Below are 15,368 nucleotides of genomic sequence, written 5' to 3'. Positions count from 1 at the left end.
GGTTTTTATTATATGCAAAACCAAACCGAATTTAGTTCGGTTTTTATAAATACATAAAACCAAATCATCGGTTACCGTCAAGTGGCCAAATCAAAACTTAGCAGCACCAAAGTCCTCAATTATTATATTATAGTAATAATAATAATTATAACTCATTCTGTTCAATAAACAAAACAAAAACAGCATGATGTATGTATAGCTAAATATTCCATTAATAAACAAATAACATTAGCTCTTATATATGTTCTTATGCGAATACCTATTCTTTTATATCAAACTCTAAACACAAATCCAAAACACATTCATTCAATCAATTAAACTCGAAACTTGGCGGCATCGGCGAATCAAAACTCTCCAACACATTATCTTTCGCCTTCGGCTTCGCTTCCTCTTGTTTCCCACCAAACAAACCCCCCAAACCAGGACGAGGACGAAGACGAAGGCGTAGGTTGTTTTGACACCTCTTCAATAACAACCTGTTGTTGAGGCTGTTGCACACTAGCAAACTTATTAAGCGTAATACCCGCGCCTTCAATTAACGCCAATAAAACCCCACCAACAAGAGCTGATCGCGCCACGGGCCTTAGCCCGTGGCACAGCTGGAGCAGCCCACCAGTGGCTGCTCCAGCAATTATTGAATTCCATGGATCTTCCTTTTGGCGCGCGTAAACCATGGTGCAATCGAATGCGGAGAATAACCCGCCCCATACCGCGAAACTACCGCCCACAAGTGGCGCGTTCATTGCTACGGCTTCTAGGCCACCGATGAACCGGTGGCCAGTTGGGGAGTTTTTGATGCCTTTGATAATGTGGTATGCCGAGCCACCGATGGCGCCCATGGCGAATGCGCCGCCTACGTCGTCGAGTATCCGGTCCGGGCATGGCTCACGTGTGGTTTCCGGTGTGGTCTGCATGGTGGTGGTGGTGGTGGTGGTTTAGGGTTTATGGGTTTAGCAGGGTTTATGGTTTAGTGTAGATATGAATAAAAAGCAGTTGACTTGAGGGTCAAGCAAGTGTTTCTTGTGTAAAAAGACATCTGTTTTTTTATAAAATTTTCGATAAAGCTTAAAATAATAATTTCTGTAATAATAATAATTTACCAGTCGCGTTACAGCGCTGTATTAACGTGTATTTGGTTGGTATATTAAGTTCGTTACAATATCGACACCTATCAATGTAAAAAACAACGGCGACACTCGTGTAACTCATTATAAAAATCAGCTTATGATCAAAGCCAGAATACTTAGGTTGGTTTCGGTTATGATTGTTACGGTACTGAAACTAAAACAATAAGTTTACATAAATAAAGTAAAAAAAATCAGATGATGTGGCACGTGTTGGGCCGTCACGTGGGCAAATAAGGACATTGCGGCACCAAACACTATGTAGTATCTAATAATAATAACGGGTTTTTCATAATAAACATAAAGCACATGTGCAATATGAAAAAATAGGTTTAAGAGTTGCATATAGATAACTAGTCTAGCTAGATTGTGTTTGACTTTGGTTGTGGGTAAATAAAATTACACAACAATTTGTTAGTGAAGGCATGCGGTAACCTAAAGATTATACAAATCAAATGCGGTTCAACTTGCCGGTTTAAATCCCACCAAAGGTTAATCCACATGTCACACGATGAGAAAGCAGTTCAAAGATTGTCTCATGTGTCAATAAATCCATAGCCTAATATGTGTGACAAGTTTTAGACCAATCAAATACAAGATGTCACCGTCCGAGACGGTGACCCCAATGGAATGGGGCCTACTTTACGAGAATGACATTTACCAACACTAATCTTCACCTTCGACTCTCTACTTTCACTTATACATTTACTTACTACTTAAAGAGGTTAACTCATTTAACCATTTAATGACCCTGAAAAATAAAGATAGTTTAGTTGGTTTAAATGTTGTTATCATGTGTCTTGTTGAATTGGTCACTCCTAAATCCTAATAAACATATCCTGACATCCTGTGCTACCTCGTTTTAATGGGCTTTAGCCCACATCAGTGAGGCTGAACAGGACTTGGCCCAATCCTTTTTAACAGTTTATATTCTGTAGAGTTCGGGTTTTCTTTTAAACCAATAATTTTTAAAACCGGTTCGGATTAAAACCGGTTTTTTTATAAATAATTCGAACCGACTGGAACCCATTTTGATTGAACTAACACAGATCGAAAAAAATTCGCTTGAAAAAAAAGGGTAATTTTTATTATTGATTTGCTCTTTTCGTGAAACCACTCTCTAATCTCATAACACAAAAACGTTCATTACTCATCCGAATGTGATCGTAATAGATCGTGTGTAAGTTTACTTGTTCCTAGCTTCTTGCTGATACTTTCAATAATACACTTTCTCCATTTTAAAAAAAGCCCGAACTTCTGCTAAACTTTTTAAGAAAAGTGTTATAAGAATGTGTAAAAATGGCGCAGTAACGTAAAGTCATAAACACGTTATAGAGATACCAATGGCATAACATCATCGCACGGCGACTTCTTTCGTGTATGTGTTCCGATAGCATTTGGTCACAACGATTATTATGAAGCTTATGATAAACCTCATATATCACAATTTTATATCTTCTCATAGAGATTATAGATGTAATGTCAACACCTCATTTCACAATTGTATGATACATTAATATCTATATGTCCATTATAAATTTTAAACAACACGTTGTATTGTACTGTCTTATAGGAACTCTATGAATATTTCTCTATGATTCGTTATAGGTTTATTCAGTTAATAGTTTTTTTTTCTATACTGGTACCAATAGTTGATTGTTATATCACGTTCTTAATCATTCTAATGGACACACGTTTACGAAAATATATATTTTATTAACATTTGGAATTATAAACAATATATAAAATATCATTGCTTAATTAAATATGCATATTAATTTTCCCTGCTATGACATCTGTCCTTAATAATTAATTTTAGCGGCCAATATTAATCGGTTTTAACACGAAATAGAATACCAAATTGGCAATGTACATAGCAAATAAATATGTCACTTTCTCAATAATTAACTCACTAGGTACGTCCTCTACATTTTCACAATCATTTACCTTGATTATTGGAAATTTTTTTATTAACTAATAATATATTCCACGTCACATAATTCACGTTTTTCAGGCTTATACACTATAATACATATTTCAGTTTTTACGTGTCTCGAGTGTTGACAAGATTTTAGTTAATTATTAGTATTTAGTTTTCATTGTTAAAAGTTTGAATTAGTCATTTGTGATTATTATGAAATGACAAGTTAGTAGAATGATGTTTAATGTATTTAATTCAAGTTGTGTGATTCTACTTTTACTCTCGAAAAGGTTTCTTCTATTCTTATTGCAACAAAAGTAACTTTAAAAATTGTGGTTGTTAGTTAGTAGTTTCCGATGAGTTTGCCGCAGATTAGGTTGCGTTGAATGAATAGACAGAATCAGGCAAAATTACTAAACACGAAAAATCTTATTTAGAGAATTAACGTATGTTAATCACATTTTTGTTTTAGATATAATTGGTTTTCTAGCCCCGGAGGCTATGAAGTCTCTTATAAGTGTTCAGTGGGTCATGCATATATAGTAAATTTTCAACACCGAAAGACGAACAATATCTAAAGTTTTATTTTTAGTATGATCGGTTTTATAAACCCTTACTTTTCTTACTTTTCTTATAGATATATCATTTAAAGCATTTGGAAATGATATAAAGCAACTTGCTTTTAGATAAGAGTTATATGATACTACAATATAATAAGTTAGTTACAACTAATATCAAATTATATACATCTAATTTATGAAATACATAAATTATTAATTATTACTTCACGTATAACAAGTATAACAAATAAATTAGATACGTGAGAAAAGGTTTGACGTATATAATACATACAAATATACAAAAAAAGTATATATAAATGTTTTGTGATCTTTTAGAAAAATATATGCATTTTAAATTACGACATGTGTCTTGAATCAACATGTCTCTCAATTAAAAATAAAATTACATGAACCAAAATACATATATGTGAAATCAGTTTAGGCACAATTGCACATGTGTTATAGTTTAAAAATAAGAACTACGTAATAGTTATAAAACGATAGGTGCTCAAATGGACACCTAGATTGTTGTATAAAATAGTAATACATATATAATAAGATGTCTAAGTCGAAAACTATATTAAATAAAATTTGTACATGTACCATTATTGGTTAATCTTACTATGACCAATATTATTGGTAGGCTAAGTCATAACAAATATCTACATAATTACTTGTAAATTATATATAAAGTAACCATGTACAAATGTACAATGAAAGAAACATACGTATATATGTCGTTAAAAGACAACAAAATGTATAAATAACATAGCTATCAGTAAGATCTAAAATAATTTTATTTTATTTTTGAACGAACAATAAAAGATATATTAGACCACCGAAACAGGGTAGCAAGATGTTTGCAAACTGCAAAATCCGTGAAGAACATCCACCTAAAACATCAATATAACAAGTAAAATCCGAAAAACAAAACACATCCCAAACTAAATCCGTACAAAACCGCCTTATAGCACAAAAGCCCGCCACTTCTTAGTTCTTCCACGTAATTGATTCCTTGTTCTTCCTATTTCGCGCCCAAAGGAAACCTAAGGCTAAAGAGACTACTAAAGTCGCATTTATTTAATTACTTTTGTCAACTAGTTTATATAATTACATGCTTAATGTTTCAAAAATATTAAATATTTTTTTGTTGAGAGTTTGTGTCAATATTTCATGAACTCGATTTCAAAATTTCTTACAAATCGCTCATAATTAATATCATATTTACTTTCTTTTTTTAAAGTTCACCCCATCCTATCAATATAGGCACACCACCTTTAATATTTGTTATTATTGCTTTGTGATAAATACAATATATAGCTTTATCTAAACACTAATCTCATTGCATTGTCAAATCCGAAATCTTATTAAGTATTAAACTGTTTATATATTTTAAGAGGCGATTAGGCTACGTTTTTTTACTTGTCCAAAATAATGTTAGCATTTATAATTCATATCAACTATATTAACTATTTCTACCAGTTTCTTTTCACCTCATATTCCCTATATATATATACACATACATGATACACCTATAATTACACATCTCTAATTATTTCCTACCATACATCTCTCTATACCAAAATAATAATAATATGGAGATCATAGGACAACAACAACAACAAACATCATTGACAACCAAGAAGCTTTGTGGAATCATAAGAGCAATCCTCTACATACTCAAAAAAAGGTTATCTAAAAACATCCCATGGTTTGCACTACACATGATGCTCAAAAGATCCACCAAACTCGTGGGAAAAGCCATCGGAACCCTACTTTTCGACCACCAAACACTCACTTGTCGCCCCAACGCCACCAAAACCAACTTCATTCATCCACTAGAGTACCAATTCAGTTGTAGTAACACTCCGGTTTTTAACTTGAAAAGAAAAAACAACCGTGGTAATTTGAGGTCACATAAAGGCTATGAGTTGAGTGTTCATGAGGTTAGGAAAGTGTTTGATGTTTTGAATAGTTATGAGTATGATATGGAGCCGGAGAAGTCTCCGTTGACGGTATTAGGGTTTGGGGAGAATGGGAATGTACGGCAGTTGCGAGTTTCGGATTCGCCTTTCCCGGAGAATTACATGGAGGAGGAGAGTTTGCAAGTGGATATGAAGGCTGAGGAGTTTATTAAGAATTTTTATAAGGAGTTGAAGCAGCAAAAGATGTTTTGATTGTAGTTTAATATCTTTAATTATGTGTTTTCTTCTTCTTCTTTTTCTTCTTTTTTTTTAAAAGTTTTTGAGTATGTTATGAAGTTTTGGTTTTGTTTTTGGGTTAAATTGTTGTGTAATTTTGTGTAGGTCTTGGTTGTTAAAGTTTATTAATATGAATCATTTTCATATTTAAGAGGATCTCCAATGTTACATTCCATAAAGCTCACATCAACAATATGGTTTATCAGAATTCAAACTCTTTTAAAACGCAACCAATTTCTTATACAACAAAACAAAACCCTATTAATTAAAAAAATATATAAATATATGTGTGTGTTAGAGTGGGGCCCACAGGCTGCTACCGGTCCGCTTGTTACTTGCCACGCTATCCAGACGAGGGGTACAAACCCTCTGTTGGAGATGCTCTAAGCGTAAAGAATAGATCCACTGAAATTATGGATGTTATCATAATTTTTCCTATGATACTATCTTGATTATTTTCATTATATTGGCGACATAAAATGAAAAAAGTAATTACCCATCTCAATCCATTAGAGTAAAAATGATGGTTATCCGATGTATAGGGTTAAAATGAAAGAACGAACTTATATTATTTATATCTTAGTAGGTTCATAAATTTTGCATGTTAAAAAAAATATGTATGCTTGTTATCCTATGTGTGTATGTTTCTTTTTGAATCTTCTACATGTTGGTGTTCACTAATTTCTTAAAACCATGATGATAACCATTGTTTTCCATGGTAGTTATGGTTGCCAAAAGGTAGTTAGGAAGCTATTTCTTAAAACTATGATGATAACCATTGTTAAATCAATTTTAAGTTTAAAAACTACCATAACACTATTGAACACTTCTAAAAAAATTAGCTTTAAAGTTTTTTTATTGCACATTTACGTATATTCTAGATGTACCAAATCGCATCTAATAATAAGGTAAATCTTATACTTTTAATTACTTATTTTTATGGTCTTTTTTATAAGATTAAATAAAATAAATAATTACTTATTTTTATGGTCTTTTTTATAAGATTACTATAGGTTATTGTTACATTGAAAGAAGTTATAATCTTTGTATTTCTTCAAATTTGTAACTAACTATTTAATCTTGTTAAACTATTCTTTACAAATTATAATACTTACTATGTTTTAATTATATTAAGAACATTAATAGTAAAGAAATTAACATATTGATAACTTTCAAGTGCATAGAAATATAGAATATTACAATGTAATAACTTTCTGAATTTATTATATATATTATAAGTCAAAACTTAAACATCACCATATATTACATATAGATTAGATTTTAAATGAATAATACAATCTATGATATTTAATAAAAATTCCACTAATTACGGAAAGAAATAACTCTTTACACGATCAACAACTTAAGGAGTTATTTTCCTAAGATTGTGCCTTGATACCAATACTTTTCTTTTTTATGATATGTATAATTTTTTAAAAATACAATATCTGGCAATCTGACCCACTTTCTTTTACAAAATTCAATTTCAAGATATCAAAATAAAATCTTCATTTGATCTCCAAAAAAAACCAGTCATAGTTAGCAAAAAAAAAAAAGGGAAAATTCAATTTTCCATGTTGAACATGATTTGAAAATTTTGAGTAAAAGGGAAGGGTACTTTGGTCATTTCAAACACTTCGAATTAAAAAAAAAACTAACAAAGTTAACAATATGTTAAACTGAGACTGTTAGTTATAACTAGCCAGGTGCCCGCGTGATGCAGCGGTGGACGTGCAAACGCAACCGATGTTAGAACATTTGTAACCTAGCAATGATATGTGTATAACTCCACGGTGGTATGCATTTAACTTGGCATCGAACGTGTAACCGCCAACCGGTGCCAGTAAACACGCCACACAATGCCTAGACGCAAGCAAATCGATATGTATAAACATTGTCATATGTGGCTAGAGTGATTGCTGGCGACAATCAAGAAACAAAGATGAAATGTATAGTAATTTCAAATAAACTACTTTTTAACCCGATTCATTTTGACGAACTTGTGCCAACCAAAAATGTTCTAACCCGTTTTGGCATGGCCCCTTTTATTCTAAACCCATCCCGACAAGAACTAACTTAACCTTTTTTTGTATTAAACTTGTCCCAACCTTAACCCGTTCCGACACCATTAGCCGAACTTGCCAAACCCGTTGTCGGTAATAACTGGTAATCACATAACATGCTAGTTTTTTTAATTAATAAACTATAACAATATCATACTCAAATTAAAGAGAATAAAATGCTCTTTTTATGTACTTTTTTAGAATAAATATTAACGGGTGAAAAAGTTATGACTGTTAAAAAGTCGTGGAGGGTAGTTGGTTTATAAAGAGGGGAAAATGTGTAACTATTTATTAAATTAACTAAAATTGATTGAAGTTGAAGGACCATTATTGAATGAGCAAAGACTATATTACCCTACATTCTTAAAATTCTATGCATTGTTACTTGTAAAATATGCAACAAAAATGGTACCTCTTAAAATTTAAGAGGTCTCTCACTCCTATATTATATATAGTATAGATAAAATTGAAAGTTAAGATTGTTAAATGCTAGATTGCTAGTTGGGATTAATGGTAGTCATAGATAATAGTTTGGATTATTAATATCTAAATTTTCAAAAATAAAACGTACTTATTTTCGTGATTATTATTATTATTATTATTATTATTATTATTATTATTATATATTTATGTTCCTCACCCTATACTAAATTATTAAAAGTTGGTTGTTACCTTTTGGAAGAAAAAAAAGTTACTATTGTATTATTAAATTTCTATGTTATTGGTTGGTTCATGATGATTTCCCTAAAGATACTCCAGCTATTTTGTGGAGATAGGATTACGGTCTATTCACATAACTTATATTATTAATAACTTGGGGCCCGTTCTATATGATTAAAATCAAACCAAATCAAAGTGTTTAACCGGACATATATGATTTTAACTCGTTATTTAATCACACAATTCAATTGTTTTCTCTCTTCTATTAATATTAAATCAATACTATACATATATATTCTATATGTTGATTGCTATACATCAATGTGAGAGGATATTTATAAGCAATAGTAAGCAAATCATATACTATTGACCATTTTTATATAATATGACATGAAATGATAAAGTGCGAAGACGTTTCAGCAATGACAAACTCGTTTATGGATAATCCATCATTGGGAATCTGTGTCTACGAGTCTCAATGAGAGACGTTAGTGATTCATATAAACTACAAATGAATTACTACAAATGATTTTGTGTGGTTCTTTCTTTTGTTGTATTTTTTTATGGGTCGATTTGTATTTATGTATCGTCGTATCTACTTACTGGATGGTTTATAAGACAGTTGTCATGCTAAAGATATAGTAATAAATGTTGCTCATTATTGACTTTCGTTGTGGATTTAGAGTCGTGTATTTTTTGAAAAAAATAGGTTTAAATTGTGGGCAATTGTCAAGTTTAATAGCCACAGAATAATTGAGGATCGAGAGCTACAGTATATATATGACGTGCAGACGTAGAGTGTCTTTTATTATTATTATTATTATTATTAATTCTTTTTTAACATAATTTAATATACCGTAACGAGCCAAATATTCGCAAGCTACTCTAGATTGAATTGATAGAAAGCTCGAAACAACTCGACAAGCGGAGCTTTTGCAAGCTCCAGCCGAGCCTCAAATAAAGTTCGTCTAGTTATCGAGTCTGACTTTGATTAGGTCATTTAAGACTCTTTAATTATTAGTATAACTTAAAGGAGCTCAGTATATTAAATAGCAACCAGCTTTTATACCGTTACATGTAGCAAAATTTTATTGAAACAATTAATGCCTCTACAATATTAATTTCTAATTCTTTTTGTTTATTTATTTTTTACTTTCATACATATATGCTCTCCAACTCTTCTAGACGTTATTTGGGGCTGGGGCTGGGGCTGGGGCTGGGGCTGGGTTGTATTTAGAGGGGAAAAAAAAGAACAAAACTGCCCCTCAAGTGAGAGGCGCGTTGATATGTTTAACGACCAAACTTAACAGAGGTAATGAATTCGGGTTTAATTGTAAGTGAAATGAAACCACTCGGACGAAAACCACAGTTCACTTATTTAATAAAGAACGAAGATAAACAACTTTATTTTTTCATTCAATCAAATAAACGAACATGAACACGTCTCATTCATAAACATTTATGTTAGTGGGATATTCACTATTTACTCTCTTGTCAAAACATGGCCACAAACACTTTTAACAAATTAAAACTAGAATGTATATTATAAAGTTTTTAAAATTTAAATAATACGATATCACTAAAGCTCACATTACAGGTTATATCTTTAATAATAGACCCAATTACAAATTTTGTCCTTTAAAAAAAGCCAAATTACGGTTCGTGTCCTTTCCTTGCAGGCGGTGTCCTTTAAACTTTTTTTTTCTACACGTTATGTCCTTTACGCTAACTGGGTTAGAAAAACTCAGTTAAATGCCCTCACGTGAGACGCATGTGAGGGCATTTTTGTCTTTTTGCCTACCCTTCTTCTTCTTCTTCTTCTTCTGTATCTATTAACACACAGATCCGGTAACAATTACGGTATTCCCATGACCTCCACTCTTTATCCCCATCTCTTTCTCTCATCTCTCTCTCTCCTAGCCACCATGACCTCCACCTGCCACCGTTACTAACACCACCACCATCAGGGCAGCCACAAAACCGGTGTATACTAACATGGTTTGGGCATCACGAGGTTGCTTGTTTGCGACGACAGTAGAGGGTACAAGCCTTCTCGTTTCCGGCGACCAAAAGAAGCTCCCTTTGTAGCGATTGGTGGTGATTGAAGCATTAGACGATGATTAGAAGTCCAATCGGACTAGTGACCAAATGAATAAAGGGACGGTAAGTGTACCAAGACCTCGATTAGTGTTCCGCCGGAAACCCTTATTTTAGATCTTAACGGCGATGTGGTTGTTGTCCGTCGGAAACCCTAATTTCATACCTAATAAGCTATTTAGAACACTAATTTTAGATATTAAGTGCGATGGTGTTATTATGGTTGTTTGGTGGTATGGTGTGCAAGTGGCTGCTTCGATTATGTTGAATTGTTGTTGTAGGTTAATTAGGTTTTGTGGTTTTGTGGCTGCCCTGATGTTGGATCTGGAAGAGATGGGGATGAGAGAAAGAGAGATGAGAGAAAGAGATGGGGATAAAGAGTGGAATCTGGGTTTGTGTCTTCTCCGGAGATGGGTTTGTGTCTTCTCCGGCGAGTTTGACCGGAATCTGGGTTTATGGGTTCTCCGGCGGTGGCTGGTGGCGGAGCTATGGTGGCGGTGGTGATCCCTTGGCGAGTTTGACCGGAATCTGGGTTTATTTAGAGGTGTTCATATCTGAAGAAGAAGAAGAAGAAGGGTAGGCAAAAAGACAAAAATGCCCTCACATGCGTCTCACGTGAGGGCATTTAACTGAGTTTTTCTAACCCAGTTAGCGTAAAGGACATAACGTGTAGAAAAAAAAAGTTTAAAGGACACCGCCTGCAAGGAAACTTAGAAAAGGACACGAACCGGTTTTTGGCTTTTTTTAAAGGACAAAATTTGTAATTCTGTCTTAATAATAACAAGATAACACAGATGAAACAAACTAGCAAAGTAGCATCCATAGTTTTTTGAGTAATAAAACAAACATCCAGTTTAATACAAACTCAAAATACTTAAAAAAAAAAACATTTATGAATGTAAGCAACTCCGATAGAAACCGAGCCAGCACACCACGGCTCGATCAACGCCCCTTTTCGAACCCAATACGAGACCTACCCGACCCATCATATCCTTCTCGCGATCCACCGCCGCTAGCCCTCATGGTCCCACCACTCCCAATCTTATCAAGCGGTTTCTTACCGCCCTTAACCTCGGTCAAAAACTGGTCCAGACCAAACGGATCTGCATCTTCAGCCGCATCCTTCTCAAACTCAACCGGCCCACCTCTCGGCCCGCTCTTCTCACCCGCACCCGAGAACCCCTTATCGGGCTTGAACCGGTCCGTCTTCCTAATCTTGTCAAGCTGCTCGTCAGCACCACCGTACATCTCATCGTCAGCATCTTTCTTTGGCCTGTATAGAGTAGATAAAGTCGGTTGTGCGGTGAACAAGCCTTTATCGTATATATTGTACTGATCATCGGTGACAAAACCCGAGTCCATTCCCTTTTCTTGGTTGAACAACCGCTGGTCATACATGACCTCACCACCACGGCCCGACCCGGCTGAAGCCATACCGAGAGCCACTTTTTCACTAATGTCACGGTCACGGTCTCGTGTGATCTTGCTCTTTTTTCCCATGGCTGCATCTTTAGCTTCCAACCGTCTTTCTCTCTCGCGTTCTCTACGTCTTTCTTCACGAATTTTCTCTCTTTGGATCCGTTCTTCTCTCTGCTCTTTCGTTTCTCTCGGCTGGTCTCGGTCACGGTCTCTTTCACGATCAAGCCCGCGTTTATGTTTATGTTCGTGTTCGGGTCTCATCGGCTCATCAGTATCCATCATACTCATATCGGGTTCAAACGAGCCCGGACCAGTGACAGGGGCCCCGGTACCGGTTCTTTCGGACCGGGCTTTTTGGGCCAACGCACGTAGCTCTTGCTCTTTTCGTTCTTTTTCTTTCATCATCATTTCTTTCTGGACTTTCGACCTCATCGAAACCGCTTCACGAGCCTGTTGTTCCGCTACATATAAAGCTTCTGAAAGCTTTGCAAAGTTATCATTAATCTGAACCTCTTGAAGTCCTCTACCGTCGGCTGCTAAACGTTTATCAAGCGGGATTGTGTACCCTTTCGGGTTTTTCCAGTTAGAAATACACGGTGGAATTTTCCAATCTTGCTGGTCTTTAACCGTCACGGGTCGTGGTGGAGAGTGCATGACGGGAACAGGGGGTGACCCGTTCGCTTTCGGGACCCGCTTGTGTTTAAACTTTGGTGGATCTAACGGGTCAACTGGCATTTCCACCATCCTGATGACTCTTTCCTTTGCACCCGAGTTAAAAGCAGCCGATTGTTGTGACGGTTTGTACTTAATAAATTTCGAATCTTGCGACTGCGTTTGAACGTTTTTCGGTTGCGCTGCGCTTAACCGCACGTTCACGATCTTCTCGAGAGCTTCTTTAGTTTGTAAAGTAACCTTTTCAATTTCTTGCTGTTTCTCGTCGTCTTCTTCATGTCCTTCTTCGTCGTCTTTCAAAATCTTGGGAATAATATCTCTATGCTGCGAATACACAATCTTTCTAGAATTTTCATTTTGCTTCACGATAGCATCGAACGTCAGATTACCCTTGTCATCGACAGTAACGGGTAATGTTTTTGGGCCAGAATTAGACTCTCTTTTCCTACCCATATCAAGCGGATATTGTGCATAGTGAATCTCGGGAAACGCTCCGCCATCACCGAAATCTTGTGGTTTTGACGGACGATATTTCAATCTTTCCGGTGTGTTATATATTGGGATAGGGTTGGTTTTAACAACAGTGGCGGTTTCTTCTTCTGTTGAGGCAGAGTATCTTTGCTTGAACCACGGATCGCTTGAATGATCATAGAATGTAGCAGCGGATGATTTGGCTGGTGGCAATATCTCCTTCAGTGCTGCCATTGTTACAAACGCCTGCAAAAAAAAAACAAACAACAAATAAGTCAAAACAGATCTTTGTAATATATGTGCTAGTGAGTTTATACAAGTCAAACGAGTCAAAACTATAGATGATTAATATGAACAGCTTAAACAAAGGTACAATGTATCAACAGAACAACACCACCTAACTCAAAACTATTTATAAAAGCTCAAGATGTGCGTGCCTAGGAGCTTTAAGTGCAACAAAGTAAATAAAGCGCCTGAACCGAAAACAAACCTACCAAAACTAGCTTCAAATGCCTGAACCAGCCAAAAACAAATCTAAAATAGCCAAAAAAGACTTGGACCAGGCATGCACCTTGAACCTTTAACTACCTAGACTCAAAACAACCCGAACAGCAGCTCAAACAACAAGAAAAGGATATAGCATGCATAAATATAATCAAAACATATTCAAGATAATACCATCATCTAACAAATGCAGCTAATACACAACAAACTACAGAAGCAATTCAGCAAATACATTTGTAATAAACAGGCAACTTATTAAACCAGCTAATTCAAATAGAAACTAGAAAAATCATAAACCAAATTAACTTCACCAATATACTCACCAGATCAGGGCCAGCTCAACATTTTGAAGGCCTAAATAGAAGTAAAATGTGAGGCCCTTTTCTGAAAAAAGATTTTCTTTTTAAACAACAAACTTCCAATTTTGTTTTGACATGGAGCAAACAATAAATCTAACGAATCACTAAAAACAGAAACAACAATAAAACTAAGTAACTTGTATTCAAGTGCATACATCAGCCAAACCAGTACACTTTATTACACAGTACAGCACCACAGAAATTGAAAAACTTAAATAAAAAACCAGAGCATATTATTTGCAGCTTGAAACTAATGTAATATAAATGCCATGAATCCTACTTAAAAAAACATGTTTCCAACTCAAAGCATTATATCTTTAAATGTACAGTGTACTAATTGTTTCAACTTTCAAGACTAACCATTCTATGAAAAAAAAACAATCTTTTAGATGTATCAAGCATCAAATAGGGTTCAATTCAATATATCAACCTTTATCAATATATAATTAACTAACTTTTAATTCTATAGCTAGGGCTTCACTAGGCTTACTAGATCACAAACACTCAATAAACCAACATCCATCAAAATTAGGTCAAGAATCATGAAACTAATCAGATGTCCTAACAATTAATAACCTTTATCATCAAACAATCAAGGGTTTTACTAAACATATACATACACAAACATATAACAGATCAGATGCAGCATATAATAACGATTAGACGGAGAAAATAGTCGGCGAACCTGGGGTTTATACGGTGTAGATCGAGAAAGTGATGAACGATTAATAATCGATGGGTATTGAATTGAGTATGGGTTATGATTTGAGTGGATTTTGGATCCGTTTGCAATTCTAGGGTTTGGTTTGGATGGAGAATTGGGGATGATGCGTTTTATATGTTTATATCTAGTTTTGGTGGAGGCGGCTATCCGTTTAATATGTTTTTGGATATTTTGTTTGTATTTTATTTTTTAAATAAATAGTTAGATTTATTAGGGGTGCGGAAGAAACCGAAAAACTTATTCAGAATGAGAAAACTGAAATATCCAAACAAAAACCAGAAGGTTTAGTTTTATGGTTTTGCAAATACGGAACTTATGATTAGGTTTCGGTTTTATATATAATAAATTATATTAAAAAGCGAAAAAATCAAACCGAATTTTTGAATTTTTAATTTTAGTAATTTACAAGAATTTAATAAATATGTAACTCAAATATATTTTGCCAAATGTATAATAGTCAGTTAGTTAATAATCAACAAAATTATTTATATCTTAATTTATTATTTCCAGTATAACTTTTTTTCCCCTAAAATTTTCTAGCTTAGATGAGAAAAACAGAAAAAAAATTAAACTAAACGATTTCAAAAACCAAA

General features: G+C 34.3%; 1 protein-coding gene and 1 pseudogene across 1 annotated transcript; both read right to left on the bottom strand.

Annotated features, from left to right (window-relative positions):
- Nucleotides 1-244: 244 nt before the first annotated feature.
- On the bottom strand, nucleotides 245-916 carry LOC143569594 (mitochondrial import inner membrane translocase subunit TIM17-2 pseudogene; annotated as a pseudogene).
- A 10,627-nt stretch (nucleotides 917-11,543) lies between these two features.
- On the bottom strand, nucleotides 11,544-14,893 carry LOC143569622 (SNW/SKI-interacting protein A-like). The gene is made up of 2 exons (XM_077055494.1): nucleotides 14,737-14,893; nucleotides 11,544-13,434 (listed from the first exon to the last, which is right to left on the bottom strand). The coding sequence occupies exon 2, from the start codon at nucleotides 13,420-13,422 to the stop codon at nucleotides 11,569-11,571; it is 1,854 nt and encodes a 617-aa protein (XP_076911609.1). The 5' UTR covers nucleotides 13,423-13,434; nucleotides 14,737-14,893; the 3' UTR covers nucleotides 11,544-11,568.
- Nucleotides 14,894-15,368: the final 475 nt, after the last annotated feature.

Source organism: Bidens hawaiensis, unplaced genomic scaffold (genome assembly GCF_021521415.1).
Source record: "Bidens hawaiensis isolate Kalapana, Puna unplaced genomic scaffold, B.hawaiensis_p1.1 tig00024623_1, whole genome shotgun sequence".
Taxonomy (NCBI): Eukaryota; Viridiplantae; Streptophyta; class Magnoliopsida; order Asterales; family Asteraceae; genus Bidens; species Bidens hawaiensis.
Note: the sequence above shows the minus strand (reverse complement) of the source record. Positions and strands in the feature narration are given on the sequence as shown.

What these genes read in the sequence shown, in the direction of transcription:
- LOC143569622 (XM_077055494.1), bottom strand. Translation starts at nt 13,422, where the DNA reads ATGGCAGCACTGAAGGAGATATTGCCACCAGCCAAATCATCCGCTGCT.